General features: G+C 41.5%; 1 protein-coding gene across 1 annotated transcript; it reads right to left on the bottom strand.

Annotated features, from left to right (window-relative positions):
- loxl4 (lysyl oxidase-like 4) lies at positions 1–20,350 on the bottom strand. Its single transcript, XM_049736180.2, has 15 exons — positions 20,227–20,350; positions 18,557–18,890; positions 17,189–17,493; positions 16,901–17,115; positions 11,933–11,971; positions 11,309–11,522; positions 11,049–11,226; positions 7,191–7,345; positions 6,950–7,117; positions 6,560–6,722; positions 5,867–6,110; positions 4,892–5,007; positions 4,461–4,597; positions 2,026–2,137; positions 1–1,944 (listed from the first exon to the last, which is right to left on the bottom strand). Exons 2-15 carry the CDS (start codon positions 18,873–18,875, stop codon positions 1,874–1,876), a joined length of 2,436 nt encoding a protein of 811 aa, XP_049592137.1. The 5' UTR covers positions 18,876–18,890; positions 20,227–20,350; the 3' UTR covers positions 1–1,873.
- Between the last annotated feature and the right edge of the window lie 1,489 nt (positions 20,351–21,839).

Raw genomic sequence — 21,839 nt, forward strand, 5'->3', positions numbered from 1 at the left:
TTAGTGTGTGACAATGAAGTTTTATTAATTCACAGTCATGATGGATGGATGGTGATTTGAAATGACTCAGCCAGTGTTTATCCGCACTTATCCCCCCTGTTTCTTCCAGCACAAATACAACAATCATACATTTGCACCAGAGAATAAAATGATGGGGTACAAATGATTACAATTGTGTGTATGTGTGCATCACAGCAAAAAGCAACCAATCACATGCAGGACACGTGTTCAATGATGTCTAAGTCCCTGAGAGCTCAGCTTTCTATGAAGGAGATTTTAAAGAAGCACCATTTGGCTCACACTCTCACTGGCCATCGGGTTGCTACACTTATTGCGGCAGTACATATGATGAACATGAAGCCAACTGCATACAATTTTAAATAACAATAGACTATAAACAGCAATTGTACATACGCACAAATAAACAGCTCATTTTTATGCTAATTGGAATGTTGTTGATTTTTAAAAGGCTAGCAAATACAAAGGTCATTTTTAGAAAAGTAAGTCGTTTGATAAATGTGTTTTATACTTTATATATTTTCTATGGAAAACGTTGGGAGAATGTTACAAGTTACACAGTTAATCGTGCACAGCAAATATTGTAATTGGGATTTTGCAAAATGTAGTTGAATGACAAAGTAAGAACAAGTGTTAGGGCCATGCTGAAAGGAACAAATATTATCCATTTAAAAATCATCTCTTGTAGTAAAAAAAAAAAGAAAAAAATTAAATAATCTTTTTCCACCTCTAAATCATATCAGTCAGCCTCTGTCTCGCTTTTATGAAAAAAGATTTTCCCCAGTGTGCATAAAAGCACCCGCTATAGTCTTAACCCTAACCTTAAAACTAACCCAAACAGACATAATTAAAAGGCTTTTTTATATATAATTTCTACATATATTTATGCTTTCAAAGTCTGTTGGCATGCCCGCCACAAACATGTGGTCGCGTGACACTGTTGTTCCCTCCCATCCAAAAAGCTGGCAGAGAAAATACCGACAGTTGCGTTTTAATAACCACATTGAAAATAGAATAATTCATCTGTATCTTACTGTAAAGGTTCCATTGCTATGGATGATGGAAAGGAAAAATTAAAATAAAAAAACTCTTTCTGAATATGTTGTGTGAACCCTATGAATAAATTAAATATCAGTATAAAAACTACATGTGAATATGAAAACACCAACTTTATATTTCACTGTACTAAAAAAAATATATTAAGCATTCTGGTAAAGGTCAATATGGTAGCTAATTGAAGAGATTGCAAGAATATTGATGTAAAAAAAGATAAAGTGCTTTGTTACATAAAATTATTACTAAATGTTGTAAGCTTGTTGAGATGATAACAATTGTTTTTGTTATAAATTAGAAATGACTGACTTTGAAAAAAAAAAAAAAAAACTAACTGTCCTGCATTGTCTGATGTAATGATGTAAAATTCCAAAGCACGGTTTCATGTCCATAGCTGATCCAATAAGTATTTCTAAAATGCCTCCAAGATCAATTTGCAGCAGAAAAAAAACTATATATGATCTATATATCTCATATTGGTTATAAGCTTTGCCAAGTACTCCCCCGCGACATATTCAATAGTATTCCATATGTGTAATGTTTGGAAAATCAAAGTAGTCCACATTCAGTATTCCAAAAAAAAAAAAAGTGATATTAACATACCTTATTAAAATAATAACAGCAAAAAGCTGCATGAGTCGCTCTTTTGTTTGGCCCGTCTACTTGAGTCTCATTGATGTGACGTTTGATCTGTTTTTTCCGTGTTCTTTGTTAATGTGGCTGCGACTGTAAACTTCCCAGAGGCCACGAGGTCATCAACCTATGCCCGCCCGAGAGCAGCGTCAGCAAGACTTTTAAATCTTTACACAAAGTTGTTGGTTATTTCCCTTTGGTGCTCAAACAGGTCTTCAATCTCTGCGCTGTATGCGTCCCCTTGAAGGAGGATAAAACCGGTCAGAAAGTGGCATGGCGACCTTCTGTGAAGTCGAAAAGTGGAGGAACTTTGGTGCTTACCTGCGTGACAGCCGTACATAAAAGCTCTGTGGCCGTCGTACTTGCAGCGACAGCGCATGACGTTGTTCATGAAGTCCGACTCGGCCATGTCCATAGAGGGGTTGATTTCCACCTGTTGGACAAAGGCGGTCATTATCAGGTACAGACAAAGATCGACCGACCGACTGCCTGAGGACAGCAACTTTTCACAGCATGCCATTTGCTGATGAAGCATATTCTGTATCTTACCCCTTATGTATGCTGTAAAAAATAATTTGAAGTCAAAACTCTGCAAGTTATTCCAACTACAACTTCTTTTTGCATCTTATTGCGATAGTAAACCCTCCGTTATTTGTAGCGCTGTAATCGCTGTTCTGTAAAATTGCTCAAACCACTTAAAACACGCAGTTACAAGCACAAAGGCGGAAAACGACAAGAAGGAAACCGAGACCTGGTAATAAAACTGGAAAGAATTTCATTTTGGTTTTCAATTCTCATACAGTTGACAGCATTGAGACCAGTTCACTTTGACTTCACCAAATTTGGAATGCGCATGCCATGCAAATAGTTTTGCAACGAAACACGTACAGTATGTGAGTAATGTGCCACATTTAGATTTAAATTGATATTTTACTGGAGGAACGTTACGGTGGTTTGCCATCGTTGTTTTTGATTGTAAGGCTCTTGCCAGCACTTAACATTCCTGTATAATATTATTTGACCATATTTTTTAGACTATGGGGCGCACCAGATTATAAGGTGCAGTCTCTATTTTTGGAAATGTCCATATATGGGGTGCACTGGGTTATTATTTTAATTGTACTTTATAGTCCGAAAAAGTCATTCATGACATCAAACGCTTTAGAGATGACTTCACTATGAACCTTTTGACAGCAAATGATGCATGTTTTAAAATGACGCCTTACTCAGCAACTGCCTCTTAACTTTCCTTGTAAATTAGCGATTGAATCTTTGCGTGAGAGGATTTAGTTTGGTGTTGTGTTGGTTCACTGAAAAGAGTGTGTTGCTTGGTTAGAAAGTGGCTATAAAAGTGGAAAAAATAGGGCAGGAGGAATTCCTTGGTGGCAAATTAGCCTTGTCGAATGGGAGGGGAGGCACAGGGGGAGCTTCAACGACAAGTGAGGTAATCGTTAACTTGGATAATTGGTGTGTTTCATTGGCACAGGGTGACTCTGCTGAAGCTGTACTCAAAAGTCAGAAATGTTAACTTGGGAACGTTAAATAAAAAAACGCTTTGGCACTTCAGCCTAATTTGCTTAGTCACGTTATGAATCCTCCTTTGCACTGAATTATTTCTTACTTTTAATTCCTATCCTCTATATGCAACTATATAATTGTAACCAGCATGCTCCAAAGACACTCAGCCACTTCTCAAGAATTGCGGATTAAACGTAAATAAAGTAAATGTTGCTCCAACCGACAAGTGTAATTACAATGAGTGAGTGTCTCAGACAAACATCACCAATTATAATTATCAGCCAAGAGCTCCCACACATGGGAGCCCATCGACGAGATGCAGACGGAGAAGTAAAAACGTGCGGGATGGGTAAGTCTGCGAGAGTGAAATGGAGGATAATGACGAGCTACAGTCCTTGATGTGTTTGACTCTGCGGACCGCAGACCTGATGGACTGGCTGAGGTTCAAGTAATGACAGAGCGAGAGAGAGAGGATGGTTGAGCTCGATTGGGAGGTTGGGATGTTAACAACGAAAATAGACGTACGGTATACAACCCGTAACCGACCAAGAGAATGTTGCAAGGCTGTGTGAATGAATCATTGGCCGTAAAATGACATTTTGTAATCTGAAAAGACAAATGAATTACATTCATTTGACCATTGGTTGTCTTTGCTGCCAAATAAGAAGAATACAGAATGGAGTCTAAGAAAATATCATCAGCCAGAAATTATTATGTAAAATGTAGGTTTCTGAGCTCTTATGCTGCTTTGGAGACTGCTGGAAAATCTGAAATTTTTTACTTGTAATTTACAGTGTCTGACTTCAAACACAAGAAAGCATGATTGAGGACCATTGTTAGCTAGTTATCACTTTGATTGTGATCAACTGACGTTTTAAAATAAACTGATACCCTCAAATGAAAAAGAAAAATGAGCCAGAAATATGCCGCAAAGTGATGTCACTCAGGGTGTCAGCAAATGCTAGCAAGTTATCTCGAGCTAACGGCCCAGAAACAGGAAAAATCATGAAGTTCTTGCAAAATAAATAGACAAAAGAGGGTTAAACAGCTCAGCGAATAACTTTATGATGTATCCAAATAACAATCATGTGACTTTGCTGTGCATCCCAACTTTGCTTCAAGGATTTCTTCCTTGTCAAAGAACCCAAATTTCAGACTTCAATGCAGAGTGGTTGAACTTGCTTTATAAATCATGCCAAACCTAGAATATGGTCAGGGCTGAGAGAGCATCTACTGACCTGGAAGATGTAATCTCCAGGCCGCACATCCGTCACATCAATCCACTGACAGTCAATATCATGGCGGTAGGTATCCCAGCAGCCTACAGAGATACCCTGGTCGCCCATGTTGTAACAGGAAAAGCGTTTCTGGCCACCTAAAACAGCATGAACAAAAATTAAAGTTAAAATCCTCCTCATCATCAAAGTTAACTTAATGCCTGTCACTTTAGAAATAACATTTTGTCATGAATGCCGTTTTTTCACACAAGCTATTTCATCCATGATGTAACAAGCAAATGGAGAGTGAACAAACAAGCACAGCGGCGATCTAATACATTAACCACAGAATAAAAGTACACACTGCTGCAGCTAAAATATTGATATTAATTTCCTGCTACTAATGGAAAAGTGAAGATTTGGGAGGGGGGGTGAATGCTGGCGAACATTACCGTCCGGACAAAACGTATCCTCCAGACAGAAACTGGCCTTATGTCCTTCTGCAACCCTGGTGCCGTTGAGAGTCAGCAGGTCATAATGCGTGAAAACCTCAATGCTGTGGTAGTGCCTGAGATGAGAGAGAAAGATCAATGTAAGAGAGAGCATGCATAAATGGGGTTAGGGTTAGGTTTCGGTCTCCAGAAAAATAAATGCTGAATTACAGGAACCTGAAAAATCTACTTAGAATAAGTGCATGGACCAAATATTTATACCTGATTACATCCCACGACTGAGCATGGATTTTTGCTTGCGCCGATTGCCGTTGAATGAACACTGCTCCCCTATGGCGTGCAGTCTCATGACCTCACCGCTTGAACACGAGCATGGGTGTCACCATAACACCTCTCACAGAAGCTTGTTTTAGCACCAGTGTCGTGCAGCCTGTTTACTCGCGATCGCTGAATGGAGGTCTTTGAACGCCAAGTCCGTAGTGCTAATATGTTGTTGAGACAACCGCGGCTGATTTCGCTGTCCATTGTACCAACTCGCGACTTCACTAAATGGATCGCTTCACGTGTGCTTCTACATGACAGGGGCTTCATGTTTGAGATATTAGGGTTCGAAGGGAACGGAACTTGCCGATCGCTCAAGTGGAATGACGTCCACCACTTTTCATCTATTCACAGCTGCTGAATAAGCTTCTTGTGTTAGACTATTGGTCGTGCATGCTATCAGCTGATTCCTCGTCATAATCTACATGTTTTTTTTCCGACTGGTAATTAAATTAAATATAACTCCAAATGATTCCATACGGAGGCCATTAAAGCGTGTTATCCAAAAACCGCACACTCATCTGTGTCCAGGAACCTCTAAAATAAATGACCGCACGCTTAACCACAACATCCCACTTATAGTAAAACTTTCTTTCCACTGTAATAACTCTTGGCGACACGTGTAGAAAATGACCAAGTGCTGAGATGTGGTACCTGTGACACTGGTGCCAAGTCCAGCTCTCCCTCGTCGCTTTGGGTCGGAAATCGGAGCGTCCCAGGTTCATGATGCGCGAAGAGAAGCGCAGCAGGCGTCTGTGGCCGTAGGGCCAGTTCATGCGGGCGGCCGAGGAGGACAGACAGTTTTCCTCATTGGCGCAGGTCAGCAGGTGCAGCGGGCGGTCTTCCAGGTAGGTCGTCTCCTGGACCAGTTGGGCATCCAGAACGAGGTCAGGAGCCGCTGATACAGGAGAGACAAATAATAGTATTTTAATTATTTTTTTTGTTAACGTTTTTTGTTTTTTTTTGTGGTTAAATAAATTTAGACTGTTTACATTTTATATTGGAATGTTTATATATTATTATTTTTTTAAATTTACTTTAAATTATTTAAATTGTATTTAATAATTTACATTTCATTTATGATTTTAAGTACTTTATTATTTTAAATTTTAGAAACTATTTTTGTAAAAATAGTTTGTAATTATTACATTAATAAACAAAGTTCTTTCTCTTTTTTCATGCTTGATGTCACTCAAGATCTCATTTTAGGTATTAACACCACAAGGGGGTTGCTTTTTCTTTGGCTTTTTTGCAACACCTACAGATGAAGGAGCAGTCCCCAGATGAAGAGACTACAACCCACCCATGAACCGATTTAAAGTTGACAAAGCAAAAAGTTTATCTTACTCTCTGAGCAGGTGACCCCAGCCGCCTTCGGTCCACCGCCTCGCGGACAGTGCATGTGATCGTTACGGCGACACTGCTGAACTGAGAACTCTGTGCCGACGCAGTGAGTTCCGCTTAGGATCAGCTCGGCTGCATTTGGGTCGCTGGACCAGTACCAGGTATCCTGTCGGAGGCAAATGATTGCTTGTAATTTATTAGCCATCAGAGTGAATTAAAGGATGTGGCTATAGAGTGACCTCCAGCTCTCCATTTGTTTTGTTGTCTTTCATTAACACCTCCGACAGAATGAAGAAGCGCTACAATTCATCAAAGAGATGGACCTGCATGCCGTCTCATTTCGAAAAAAAAAAAAAAAAAAAACAGACTGATGTGGTGTCACGTTGAGGTTACCTGATGTGCACTTGCAGCAAATCCAAAACCAAGTTGTCTGCACACCACCATTGCCTCATTTATGCCCCAGTTCTCACTGCAGACTGAACCCCAACGCTTACGGCCGCCCACGTCCATTAGCACTTCCACTCGGCCTTCTGAAGGAACCCTGCCACCAGCCAGACGCACCTGCAAACAGGTGTAAGATTATTCCACTTTGAATGGTGACACACGTGGTGTACAAAATTTGCATTGTTCATACCGTGTACTCTGTGCCAGTTTTAGGAACGTTACAGCGCACTGAAGCATCCTGGCTGTGTTTGAACGTCCACGGTTGAACCTCCTGGAAGAAGCAGTCAAGGATGGAGCGCTCGGTCCCCGTGCATTGCACGCTGTTCATGTGGATGGGTCCGGTACCTGCACAGGTCAGAGATTTGAATCGGGTCAACGACAACAACATTGGGTGCCACTGAATGTGTTTTAGTGTTATACATACAAATGAAGCCCCCCCGCACAAAAAAAAAAACAAAAACGCCAAACCACATTGAATGGTGCCAAGAAGCAAAACGAAACAGTGAAATTAAAATGGATGAAAGCATCCTTGACATAGATGGAAGATTTCACGACATTCATTCCTTCAAGGCCACCCAGTGTACATTTATTTACGTCATGCGCTTATCAGCTGACATCTGTTTTTTTTTTCTTCAGAATGCTTTCTCCACTTCAGAAACATTGAAAAGTTCATATCCATGGAGATAAAATGCTCTTGCAAGGCAAGCAGCAGAATCTGCGGCATCGACTTTGGGGATCTGACACACCTCATTTCCAAGTTACCCTCTGGTGCTTTACAGCCACAAAGCATATGCTAAATCCATCAGACAAGGGCAAATGTGTGTCAAGATTTGTTCTTTCTTCATTTGGTATTTAATGAAAACCAGAACCTCCAAAACGACATGAATCAAGGTTTTATGAATGCAAACAGTCGGTTCCATAATGACGGCGTTTTATGAAACCGCCCAACCAGATACGGGTTTAGTGTTTTCTTCATGCGTAAGACATAAACTATAAACCTGGAACTCAGCAAGCATTTTAGCGAGTGCCAGGGCCACCATATCCGCAAAAACCAAATGGAAGGAGAGTAAAAGCCAGATAGACAGAGGAAATGAAAAATATCAGAGGCGACGGGGACCGAGAATGCAGGCTGGCTGGCTCTGTCGCTGTAAGATTGCAGCCCTGCTTCCACGTCGGTTACGCATGTGGCTAGAAATGTCGGAAAAACACATATCTGGCTTACTTCCGCTCCTATCGCAATGGTGACTACCAAAAGCTGAATTTATCGCGACAAGGGTGTGACAAGGGCCCACATGAGGGGAAAAAACAACAACACAGCAGTCAAAAGCTGTACTTAAAAATTATTTTGGAAAAACTGTCACATGAATTCTCACAGGAGCGGCGGCACACTTCTGATGAACATTTATGATGTTTTGCTCCCTCGTGTTTGTGGAGTAAACTCAATACAAACACACACGGTGCAGGGAAATTGTTAGATAAATACAATAAAATAAAACTGTTGGTGGAGAAACAGAAATATCCTATAATTTAGCTCTGTAATTTTGAGGTGGGTTGGATCACATTCACTGTCAAGACAAATTTCCACATCGTGCTTTGAAATTAAACTTGGTGATTGGCTGGCAATAATTCCAGGGAATGTCTCCATGACGCGAGAGAGGACAAACTATAGAAAATGAATTGAATTAGCATTGAGAAAAGGAAATTCTACAGTTGTGTAATGTTGGTCATTGTCAGCATTTTTTTTTAGCAATAACTACTACTACATGCTGGCATAGCATTAAAAAGTTCCACTTTTTGTAATATTTTTTCTTATTTTTCCAGTCTAATGTTTTTCACGTTATTTTAGATTACGCTCGTTTACAGCATCCTATTTTTAGGTCAATTTACTTGCTAAGTTTTCTTACAGAGTGATTAGAAGTGGCAGATGCCATCACAGGTTTATTTTATTAGAAATTAAACTCCATTTCAGGCACTGAAATAAACATCCTGTCCTAGTTTTCGTCTTTCCACGAAACATGTCTGAGTCCATTTTTCTTAGCCAAGATTGTGTTAGTTGGGTAGTAATCTGCGCTGTCTGCGGCTGGTTAGATCCTACGAAACATGCCAGAATCATGTTGCTCCACTAGCGGGATTCCAAACATAATTTAGAAGTCTTAAGCCGATACGCCACTTTATACGCAACTTTGTCTGTCTGTGTGTGTGTGTGTGTGTACACCACACAGGCAGGGAATGTCGGATTGAGACAGACTGAACACAATACAATCTGTCAGCACATTCTTATATATGCTCATCATAAATAAATCAGCCCAAGCGGTCTGGTAGCTGCGAGACTCTCGATTGCGTGAAAAGAAGTTACCAGCAATAAAAAAAAAAAAAGGCATGCTACCTGAACTGAAAAAAAGCAAAAGACGTTGAACTGAAGTCTCCACATGATATTCAAACTCATGTGATGTCTAAATAGGCATTATTCCACTTTTTTTTTTTTTTGACTAGCCAGGCCAGACATCTTGATGTTACATTTCCAGTTCTAGGGTTATCATCATACGTATGTCTCCTCTTTACCACAAAAACCGTGTACGACATTGGAGGTGTATTTTTGGTCAAATTCCGAATTGTACCACGTCACGGACGTCAGAGGTCCGTCCCACTGTGTATTATTTCACGCAGAAATTAAACATCTACTAATTAAATCTTTATATAACTTTACCCGAAAATCCTTCTCTCTGTACAAAGTGGGAGTTTGTTCTCTCTAAAGAGTCTAATTTAGGGCAGTTCGAGCAATGTAAAGGCCTATGGTTATGTGGCCTTCACGGCACATGTGAAATTACAGCTTGCAGCCAAACGTCATATAGTGAACGTTATAGAGGAGGGAGTCATGCTGCGCACTTTGAAGTGCCCTCAACCTGAATGAAGTTCCACGGTACACTAAGACCTGAGAGGGAGACGGTGTGTGTGCGCAGGAAGCGTTTTTGCGTGTGAAGGTGTTATGTAAAGGGTCAAACGTGGCATTTGTCAGGCTTGAAACTACGACCGCAGATTCACGTCTCATTTTAAAAAAAGCGTGTTAACCACCTCCGTGAATGGATGTGCTAACTGAAGCAGATGATCAAAATGACATCATCACCAGCAGGGGTTAAAAGGTAACAAGGAGGGCTGATGTAACGGACTTCGTTTAAGCCATACAAGCAAACGGTCATGCCGCGTTTCGCCTTGATCAACGGGAGGGGAGAGCACACCCTGGCTTTAAGGCTTTTGGGTGGCCGTTCCCACGTCTACTTTGGGCGGGGATGCCAAGCACACAGCTGGGTTGCTTGAACATTGTGGGACCTCTCAAAAGAGCACGTACGGTTCGGAACTAGAACAAAAATTCATAGAAAAAGTCCACTGAGGACGACGCAGACAGAGAAACTCTGCATCACTACTTGAAGGTCCTGTTTATTTATTCAGGTTCCAAGTTAACCATGGTTAAATGAGTAACAATTTTGCCTAAAAATTATTTTAGTCATATCTTGGACATCTTGAAATCTTTCACCAAGTAATTAACACATAAAAGTGAGCAAAGAGATTAATAAAAAAAATGTTGCACTTTAGCTTATATCTCTGCAAAAAAAGGCCAGCTATCATGAATATTCACAAATATATCTCACGCAAACTTTAAAATGATCGTTATTATAGAAAATCTTAAATCTGAGTAAATCTCAGCTGACTCAATTCCCTGGCACAAATTTCAAACTGAGAGGCTTCACTACATGTGAGTCAGAGTCTTTGATGGGCACATATTTTGCTATTTGAGCACCCAAAGTTTAAACAAACCACTGTGGCTCATAGTATTAGACATCATGTGAAAGTTGTGCAGATGTGAGCACCTGACCGTCCTGGCAGGACGGCTTCAGTGTTACAGCCAGACGTGATCTTATCTGATCAGTCAAGGCAGACTTGAGATAAAACACATTCTGCAAAGGTTGCCGTATCTAGTCTGGAATCCCATCACGCTTGATAAACACTTTAAAAACCGCCCAGTCAAAACAACCACATTGTTCCTTCTCACCTTGACCCATATAGGCGCCTTGCAGTGCATCCTGGGCGGAACCGAAGCCCAGCTCTCTGCACACCACACTAGCCGCCGTCCGCTCCCACAAGTGGTCCACAATGGTGCCCCATTTTCCGTCTCGGAGCACCTCCACACGACCCTCGCCGAGCCTGGGCCCGGCCTTCAGACGCACAGGCTGTGCCGAGCAACAGGAAGAGACGTCAAAGTCGACACCACATGAATTCACTCGTGGTTTTGGATTCATAGAGCAGTCTTACCACAACTGGGTACGGGGCTTGAGGTCTCCCTGAGGAAATCCTGGAAAACTGAGGGCCCGGAACACATTTGACCACAGCGTGCCGTCCGTTCTTACAGGGGGTAGGGCTACGAGGGATTGAGAGCTGACCAAGGCACTCGGACAAGGTGTTCTCAGTGCCCAGGCAGTTGACCTTCTCTACCCAGAAGCCCTTCTTCTTGGATATGAGGCTCAACCTAAAAAGACATGAAAGTGAGGTTCCAAACTTCAATTGCATGCAGCTTGTTGTAGTTGCGACAAATTGAAGTTTCCTGACTTAAGATGTCGTGTCAGAGGCAGACCGCTGGGTTAAGTCCATTGAAATTGACGCCCCATTTCACACTGTCTATTTTTTGTGTAAACAGCAGACGTGTTTTGACCCTTGGATTTCCTGATTCTAACAGAGGCAGTATCGTGATGCCCCTTTCACATTGGCATTTATTTTGCTTTGTCTTCCACATTTATCCCAGCTCACTGTCATGTCCAACCGGCACTGAAACTGAAATCCGTTTCCGAGTCTACCCATAAATTTCCCAACTTGAACGGAAGTATGTGAGGCATAACAGACAGCTTTCTCGGTGAAGTAAGCCAAGTAAGTATCACTGACCTTGTTGAAGGATCTGCCACCTTGGTGTCCCATATTTTCCTGTAAATAAACAAAGAGGAAATGGTCCTATCAGGTGTGTGTATCAACCGTGGTTACGCACACACATCATCCTGTGAGGTGATCTCGGTGACCTCACGCTGGTTCGACGTAACAGTGACTTTAAGATATACTCTGGTCTCTGTTGTTTGTTTTCTATGTAACCTGGCCACACAAGACACATACACATGCACATTGCATGTTCTTCCTCAGTGACCAAAAATATTCACCACTCTGGCAGTGACTTTCTACAGCTCCAAATATAACTTTTGTATATAAAACACTGGTTTTCAAGCAAGATTTGGGATACAAAATGGTGCAGGCTGGGATAAGTTCACTATTCCTCCGGATATCTTTTCTGTATTGATTTTATTGTAGTCCCTTCAGAATGTGAGCTGACTATTTTTTATGTTTAACGAGAGAGTGATAGCAATGAATTAGACATTTCTAGGATGTTAAGTAACAGCACTATCTGAAATACCGCCAGATGACATTAAAAATAATTATAGCTGTCTCAAGAATAAAAAAAAAAAAAAAAAAATTGTTCAACTGTGTTTCACTAGTTTAGTCAGTAAGCCCTCAATGTAAATTCAGCCAAAAATTGTTCAAGAGCAGAATTTCTGGGAAAAACCAAGGCATTTTCTGCCAATTGTAGAATTATTCAGTACATCGTGGGTGCTGAGGGAAGCCTTCCCTTCCCGAGACTAGCACAGCAACATGCCACAAACGGAGTGTGCCGGGAAGGCTTCCAAACCTTGTGCTGTGCAAATACTATTACGGATGTTCACATTGATTATGCTATGTAGTCAACGTGGTAAAAAAAAATCAATCAAATTTGGAGATATCTGAGGTCTTACATACACATTTAAACTTTCTTTACCTCATGCATGAACGCCCATCCGTCCATTTCCAAAATCAAATTTGGCCCTAACAAAACTGTACTGTAATTTGCCCCCTCATAAATAAGCCAAACAAAATGAGCCCAGCTGATGCACTTTTGCTTGTTGACAGAAACAGGTAAATATTTTCACATGCATATTTTGGGCATGAATAATTTATACATTGGACGTTTTAGTGAGAATGCAAGCCTCCCAACTTCATTAAGTCGGTGTGCTAAAATCAAGAGCGGCATTGTTACAGCAATGACGTTAGTGTCGCTGGCAGCTGACTCTTTCCTCAATCACTCGTCGTGCTGTACTTTGCACAAATATGTTTTTCAAGAATAAAACTTGTTTTGGGGAGAGAAAATACTCATTACATTCATCACTGTTAATTAGTTCGTAGCGAGAGGCCTTTTGCAATTTGCTACTTCTAAATCAAAACACGAAACAAACGTGTGTGCAAGATGTGATGCCAAATGCCCAAACAGTTGACGTCATATGAAATGCACAAGTGAAACGATGCTATTCGTCAGGTGCAGAACAATCAGATAAACGTCACAGCGGCCCCAGACATGTTATTTGACACAGCATGTCCTCAGTTGCTCTTGTAAAATGTGTTTAGTGTCTATTATGTGGCTCAGCATGCCAACAGCTCCCATAAACCCACAGAAACAATTGTATGACCTCACCACACGCCACATAATCTAACTTCAGACAACAACAAAAGACATGCAGATCCAAAAAATATTGCTTGTTTCTTTTGATATAAATATTACATGAGCATTGATCCTGTGTGTACGGGCTCCAACACCTGCGTTATTAATTCCCACTACAGCATCAATCAAAAGGTCTTTGGGCAAGGGTGATTGTTGAGCTAACAAAGCTAATGACGCTAATAATGGGAGCCTCATCTGCCTTAATAGAGACTATAATTACATCATTGTGTAAAGTTCATCACACTTCTTTATGTCTTCCATTTCTTTTACTGAATTAAATAAAAACCGCTAGAAATGCATTTGGGATGGCCACCATAACTTGAATTGTTCATTAGGAATTCTGTAGACTAAAGGTGCTGTTGGATTGTTAACTCGAAGCCTAGTTTTGTTGAGTCAAGAAATTTGACATTTATCCATTACTGCCCACATGATTTGAAAATAAAAAAGAAAAATGTATGGCATTAAATGTTCTTGTGACAGGTTTAAGTCCCTAAATCAAAAGCCAGATGAAAAAAGGCGGTCAGCTGCTTATTCAACGGCAGGCACAGCAACCATAATTAAAGATATTTCACACAAGCAAGTGAAAATTACATTCGACTGGTGCGGCTTGTTTTTTTTTTTCCCCTCTATCTCTGGCGAGGTGGTCTTCCTCTCTCACACGCAACTATAATGGAGGGTGTTTTTTTTTTTTCACTCGCTGCACAAACCCCAGCAAGCCTCGCGTCTGACCAACCTGCAATTACAGCATCTTAAGAATCATATCCAAGACACACAGGCGGCCCCAGAGACGCGGCCTGGTGAAGGATTTCTAAGAATGGCTTTCGCAAGGTGGAGGAACATGGAGGAGTATCCCTGACAGTCATGCAAGCATGCAACACGATCCCATAAGTGTTTCTTGGCTTTCCATCTAGGGTGCAGATGTTACGAAGAATGTCAACGTCATATTGTCTGAAAGGGAATTGTTTTGGTTGCTCGCATGGAGTAATTATAGTATCTATTTCAATTTGTGAGCAAAACAAATCATGCACAGAGAGAGCACGGTCGTCATGCTCTTGGAGATAAACATTGCTGTACCAACACACATAGAAGTTACGACTTGGAGTAATGCAAGCAGGCCGATGGATTGTAGTGTGGGACTTACTGCACTCCCATACAATTCTGTCTTTAGAGAATCTAACTTGCATGTTTTCGGTCAATGGCAAAAGGCTCAAGGACAGGCAAAGGTGATTGGAGCTTTGTTCGACTGATTCTTACAAATTTTATCAATCACGTTTTGAAGTACCGTATTTTCCGCACTATAAGGCGCACCTAAAAACCTGTTGAGTAAGTTTGACTTGTCTGTGGACCAAGGAAGAATAGCTAAAGTCGCCTATTCAGGCAACTCGACTGGAGATTGACTGAGATATGCATTTACTGATGAGTAACAGTAAGGAAGGAAATTTTGTGACATGGTGAGTCCTGTTATTGAGTTGACAGTATTTAACCACTGCCGCAATGCTATTATGGAAACTAACCGTTGCCCAATACCTAGAGTAGTTGCTGAGCATTTGAAATGCTGATGCATGCTGGAGTCAAAAACACTTTGTGACAGAGTAAACACTCCAATCCTTTGTGGAGACAGAAAGAAAATAAAGCACTTTTAGACACATCATTATGGTTTGAAAGCTATTATGACACCAAATTCCAAAGTGTTTTAGGACACCTTAGGACAAACTATTTAAAGGAGACTGTTAAGGCAGAATCTGACTGATACAATTCGATTCAAACAGATTTCCCAAACTGTTCCTGCCATAAACACCAGAGATGGGAGATGCAAGTCACATGACTTGCCAGTTACTAAATCGCTAAATCCACGATACGTTTGTTGCTATGTTTGGATTTGCGACTGTTCCCTATACAGTTGCCTGGAAATCTCTCCAGTTCTCCATTAGTCTGTGCAGATGCAGATAATGTAGACAATGGAAGCGCATGCGATGATCTATCAAAAAATAATAAGCCCTGGCACAGCCGTAATGGTAACCACTGTCGGAAGACGATCGCTGACTCCAGCCTCCAGATGCTCTACCGCCAATAAAACGGGCTACTTCACACAAAAAAAATGTTCATCTGGCCTCACACCACCGTATCGACGGAACAGTTAAAGCACAATCACGAGGTGATATTACACCTCGGGGACAGGAATCCAAAATTAAAAGCATTGTTGTTTGTTTCGAGAGCGAAGATAGCATCAAAGAGAGGCAATGAGGTGCACCGGGGGGTGATTTGCCTGGAAAGAGGTGTGAAGAAAAGCTTCTAGCTAGGGATGGAGATGCCCCTTATCATTACCCCGCGGCTGAGGAGGAGAGGAGGGGACCTTTCGCGATGGTGTGGCTGAGGGGGGGAAGATAAGCGTGACAGAAGGTTTTACTTATTCTGCCGCTTAACTGGACGCTCTTTGCTTTTTATTCTTTGCTGACTTTTTAATCATTTAACAGCGATGCAGATACCTGTAGATATTGTTGACAAAGGGAGCAACACAAGGCCTTTTGCTGTAATTCAGCACATACTAGTAATATTTTAGTGACATCACAAATTTCAGGCATTTTAACCCTGTGATGAGCTTACGTAATGTTTTCTCATGACACCTTTTATGACCTCTTAAAAAAGTTGGCTTTTAAAATCACACAAAATTCCATTAAGTCAGTCAGTAAACACATTACTCCTCATTCTATTGACTCAGGGTTTTGTGTAAGCTTTCCAACTTCTTGCTTTTGATTGGTTGGCTTTAACGTCCCTGTTGATGTGTCATTGCACAACCCAGATTACAGGTGTCAAACTCAAGGCCCGGGGGCCAGATACGGCCCGCCACGTCATTTTATATGGCTCGCAAAGACAACTTGTGCATCAGATTTGTGTGTCATTACTAGAATTGCAAATTGTCTTCACTTTTAATAATTTTTTTTTTTAAATATTTGACCAGTTTTTACTCATCTGATTTGAAAACGAGTTATTTGTCAGTTTGTTTTGTAGCTTTCACTTTATATAATATGAGGTGCTCATAATTTATTTGGGTTGACAGTCATAATGGCCCTCCGAAAGAAGCTATGACTACAATGCGGCCCGTGAAAAAAATTAGTTTGACACCCCTGACCTAGATGGTAACCATTATAACATTACACTGTGTGATTTTAGCCAATATGATTGAGTTGGTTAGTTTTAGGGGCCTATTATGTTCTCTTTGTGTATCTGTTGTTTTTACAAATATTGTGTGTTATTCTCCAACTCACCCAATACTGACTGTCAATGACTGGCATGTGTCCTACTAAGCACCTTTGCAGGAAAGGATGCGTACTCACTTGTACATTTTGAGGTTGGGCTGAGCGGCGTCGGGAAAGCCGAGCATCCCGCACACCACTCTGCTGCTGTTCAGACTCCAGCCCATGTCACACACCTGCCTCCATCTTCCCGCGTGCTTCACTTGCACCACACCTTCAGTCACCAAGGTCTTCTTCTTAGTCGACATGAGGATGGGCCTCAGGCGGACCTCCTCGATTCGGACCTTGCTGCGACCCTGATGGAAGGAAGTTGTCGTGTTATGAACTTCAACAGCTGTGAGGCGTTGACGGGCGCCGTGGTGACCATACCTGGTGAAGTTGCTGCCTGTGGATTCTGGGAACCTCGTATGGATGTCCGTTCCCATTATAGCCATATCCAGAGTGCCTGCGGGTAGCCACGAGGCCTTGCCACTGGGGCGAGGGAATCCCATTGGAGCTGATGGTATTGCTGTGGTCTCCGGTGCCGGTCGTCTGCTCCCGCCTGCGCTCCGTGGTGCACACCACCCCCATGTCTTCAGCATGCTTGCAGTCGTTTACCCCCCAGCCGTTGTGCTTGCAGTCCTTTATGGACTTCTCGGAACCATTACATCGAACGTTGTCCATCCATATAGGACCTTGATGGAGGAAAGCAAGCTTGTTATTAAGCATGTTATCCAGTCCTGCTTGTTCTGGAAACAGACCACACAAGATCTGAAAAGTGATCTTCATATATATGACTTAAACTGGCAGCCTGATTAGGGGTTGCACCTTTGCGGTGTGTTCAGAAGTTGAGTGTTTTACGATCGTGCCTCTCATATTCATTCCTCGTTGTCTTTAATTTGGATTTAAAAGCAGCAGTAAAGAATGTCCATAAACCGCAGCAAGTGTTGCAAAACTGTGGTAAAGTCCATGCTGTCATTACTCTAAAACAAATGCCCCAATGTTTTTTTTTTTTTATGCACGAGTTCCTCTAGCCTGCCAGGCGACCTTAACGAGATGTCATCTTTGTTCCTTTATGATGTCAGTTATTTCGGGTGTCTTAATTACTGCTGTTGGCATAGGGTAAGCATGTTTTAAAGTATTTAGCAACCGGTTCCGATATAATTGGGCGGCATTTGGAGCGACATAAAACGTTAAAGATGAATGATTTTTGCCATTTGCACGTCAAGAGCTGTATGACAGTGATCACTTGAGCCACATTTCCACCAGACAGTGCAGCCTGTCAGTTCCATCTGGTTTGCTTTTCCATCACCGCAGCAAGCTTAACAGTGAGAAGAAACATGACAGTCAAGACAATGATGGATGCCTTCCAACATGTTGTGTTCTTGTTTTTTGCGTGATGCAACTGAAGGCACGTTTTCTTTAGGCAAAGTGATGTTTAGTGTTCTTTCATTCATCTTGTTCTCAGTGGGAAAGTGCTCCCAGGAGCATCAGCCATGTGAATAAGTACATGCTTTGTGATTCGTGGTCTTCCCATTGCCACAGAGAAAAGGTAATACGCCAATCAGCATTTTTAATGGACATTCAATGGTGAACGTTCTTCTCAACCTGAAGTTGTTGGTCATCAAATTTAGACTGAAATTGGGGCCTGACCACAAGTTGAAAGTCTCTCTATTGATAAACTGAGTCTGAACCTTCAGGTAGATGCTACTGTGCTGAGATTACCCAAAATGTGCCAAAGAAAATGGTCAGTCTTACCCTCTCCTTCCCCATACTTGGCGCTGTGTGCCCACGTGACACCGCCCTGGAAGCCAAGCTCTCGACACACAACGTTGGCCAGGTGGATGTCCACCTCGTCGTCGCACACGGTGCCCCACGTGTTGTTGTGCAGCACTTCCACACGACCCTCGTAAGGCTCCCGCGCAGAATTTCCCGCCAGACGCACCTTGGCGGCAGGTGCACGGGCCGCCCTGCGCTGACCGGAAGCGGTGCGGCGCGGCTCAGCAGCGGAGAGCGACACGAGGAAGAGGAAGAGAAAGCAGCTGAAGCAGATAGCGTGGGGCATTGTGATGGACATTGTGATAGGAGGGATCTGTGGAGATAAAACAATTATTGGTCACTTTCAGCTATAAAAATATATTTTACACTCTTCAACCCAAAAGGCTCAGTAAAACTGACCCAGCACGTGCTTGGTACTTTGTGGACCCAGTGTTGGGTTTGCCACCTCACCCAAATTGGTTTGCTTTTAACCCAGCAGTTTTAGGAGCGTGCCCTTGATTTGCACTTTGAATACCACCGGCTTAGAGCCTGTTATTTTAAGGTCAAATGACTGCCTTAAAGAATTTTGTGACTCACTGTGAATTTTCTTACAGCAAGATTAGTAGTGGCAGAACATATTACACTATTAAACAGGTGGATTAAAAAGGACCGATCTTTAAATGAACAACCCAGAAATTTTAGTCAGAATAAATAAGGCCCAAAAAACAATTGGTCAAATTGTCCCAGTCATTTTGAAAGTGGAGAAAGATGACTTTTCACATCTGTTAACAACTTGTACCCAAGATGCCCGTTTGGCTAGAGGAAGCTAGCCTGCTTGTAAAAAACCCACACAAGCATTGGAGTGAACCATCCAAACCCCACACATAAAAACCACTACAGAGAGTCGAACCCCAAACCTGAGAACTGTGAGTCAGACATAGAAACCGCTAGTTCACCATGCCCCCACCCCGTTAAATATCACTGCATATAATTAAGCAGCGGTTGACTTCTTTTTACCTTTGCATGACAGTTAAAGATGTCATGACGCATCAAGTCGACTCAGCCTCACTGCCTACTTCTCGATGCACTACAGAGCTTTAATTCTTCTTCTTTTTTTTACACACAAAAAATAAAGTCATAATTTTGTCAAAAAAGATGGGTGATTTAAATTCAGAATTGGTTGAATGCTTGACTTATTTATGTGAAGATGAATACTGAATGATTGGAGGTGAGAAGAGGCCTAATTTTTAAAAGAGCAACAATGACATCTTCTGGACAATCCAGTTGAGTGCCTGCTCGGTTGCAGAACAAAACCGCCTTATTACTACTTTAAATGTGAATTAAAAATGATGAAAATTTATTTTAGTTCAATGTATTCAATTGTAATTTCACGCCGGTCACTCAAAGGAAATACATTCAGAACCTGTTTGTATTTCAAGCTGCATGAAAATTCAATAAAGCGTCAAGAAAGGTTTTAATTGGAGGTGAACAAGCACAATGTAGTTCCGGACTCCAAAAGTAAAATCACAGCACTAATACTTTCAAGAGTGTTTTTTTTTTTTTTTTTAAATCTTCCAAAACAACTAATAATACATGTAAATACAAATAAGACAAAACAATAGGCTAAATGTGAAATATTAAGTATAAAGAAAAAGGCAAGGTTCACTGACCTGACAAGCAGCAAAGTGTGTGCAGTCGTGGATGTCTTGAGTGAAGGAGTGAGTCTACAAAAAAAAAAATGTCCTCACTTCAATCCCTCCTTCTCCATATATCTCCTCCCTGACTCCATGTGTCCCTCCCTCCTTCTCCTTCACATCGCTCTCGTGCAAAGAACATAAAGCTTCAGATTGTGCTTTTTATTGACGTGATAAGAGGCCCGACGCTGTGCACTCGCTATGAATAACAGATGCTGAGAAGGCGCGAGTTATTTTTGCGGACAAGTGTAATTGTAGTGCAGGGTGTGAGAAGTGAATGGAAACGGGAGCAAGATGGAGAAAACAATTCTTTCCATTCACAGAGGAACAACGTGTTTGCCAATTGTTTTCACAACAGCACAATGACTTTGTGCTGACCAAACCTTAGCGGGAAAAGTCGTAATGTCACAATGATGAGGTTTCACTTAAGGGTTCAGCCGCTAAAGGGTGTCTGCGGATATAAAAAAAATCTACACAGCCCTAAAATGACAAGTTCTTGTGATTTAAAAGGAAATTATTTCTGCTTGAGCAATGTCGAGCCCTGTGTGCGCTTTGATCGTCCTCATTTTAATGCAATTGAGATGACGCTACAATTGGCCGACAGTCCACCCCACAACAGCGCAAACGCCCTGTTTTTGCCCAATTCTACCTAAGGAATGACTACTCTGTCATTATTATCTTCTGTAGATGTCATTTATTATTTACACAAATATAAGACAAGTTAAAAATTCCTTTTAAATGTTGTCATATGTTTTTCGTCGTAATGGTTTTAATTATTAAAAGTTATTTGTGAGGGAAATCTTTGCATTATGTAAGATTTTAATGATTTAGTGTTTACAGTGTCTTACTTCTTTTCACACTTGTATAATGTATGTTGTTTTTATCTACACTTCTTTCTACACTGAATTTATCATTTGTCTTCAAAGATGGGACTCTGTGTTTTGGGGGTAACGATAAATAGCAACTAACACAGTTAACATAAGATATTACATTGCTGATGGTTAATCGGCTATCGTCCTTCTTCCCAAAATGAAAATCTATGCTCAACAACTCAGAAATCGACTTCAAATGTGTCATCTCAGAGGGAATTGAATTTTCAACAAGATTATGCAAATTTGACCTCTCACATTTCTCATTCACTCTCTCATTGGCCGCCGACACATTTTACACAAGCTAACACAAAAGCATGTTACACAAGCACAGGGGGAGGGCGAACATGCGTGTGACCAACAGGAAGGCCTCGCTTCAGGAATAGATTCAAACATCCAGAGTTGCAAGTGTCTTAAAGAAGCTTCCCGCACCGCAGCGTAGATATTTCCTTGTCGAGAGCACCGCAAACCACCGGCGTTCAAAATAGCCGCGGCCTCAAATGTAGCTACGGTGAACGTGACTGATGAGAAAACGACATACCACCCCGAGCCAAGAGTATGTTACTATTGTCAAACGTTTTATCATACTCCAGGAAGCAGAAAGATTAATCAGTGGAGACGTCAAACGTGACAAAAACGCGTTGCTGTATTTTTTTTTTCTTTCAACCAAGGGTCACTTGAGCGCAATTTGGGATCCACCAAACATCTTTAAATGTGTTT

Source organism: Syngnathus scovelli, chromosome 12 (assembly GCF_024217435.2).
Source record: "Syngnathus scovelli strain Florida chromosome 12, RoL_Ssco_1.2, whole genome shotgun sequence".
In the NCBI taxonomy this organism is placed as follows: domain Eukaryota; kingdom Metazoa; phylum Chordata; class Actinopteri; order Syngnathiformes; family Syngnathidae; genus Syngnathus; species Syngnathus scovelli.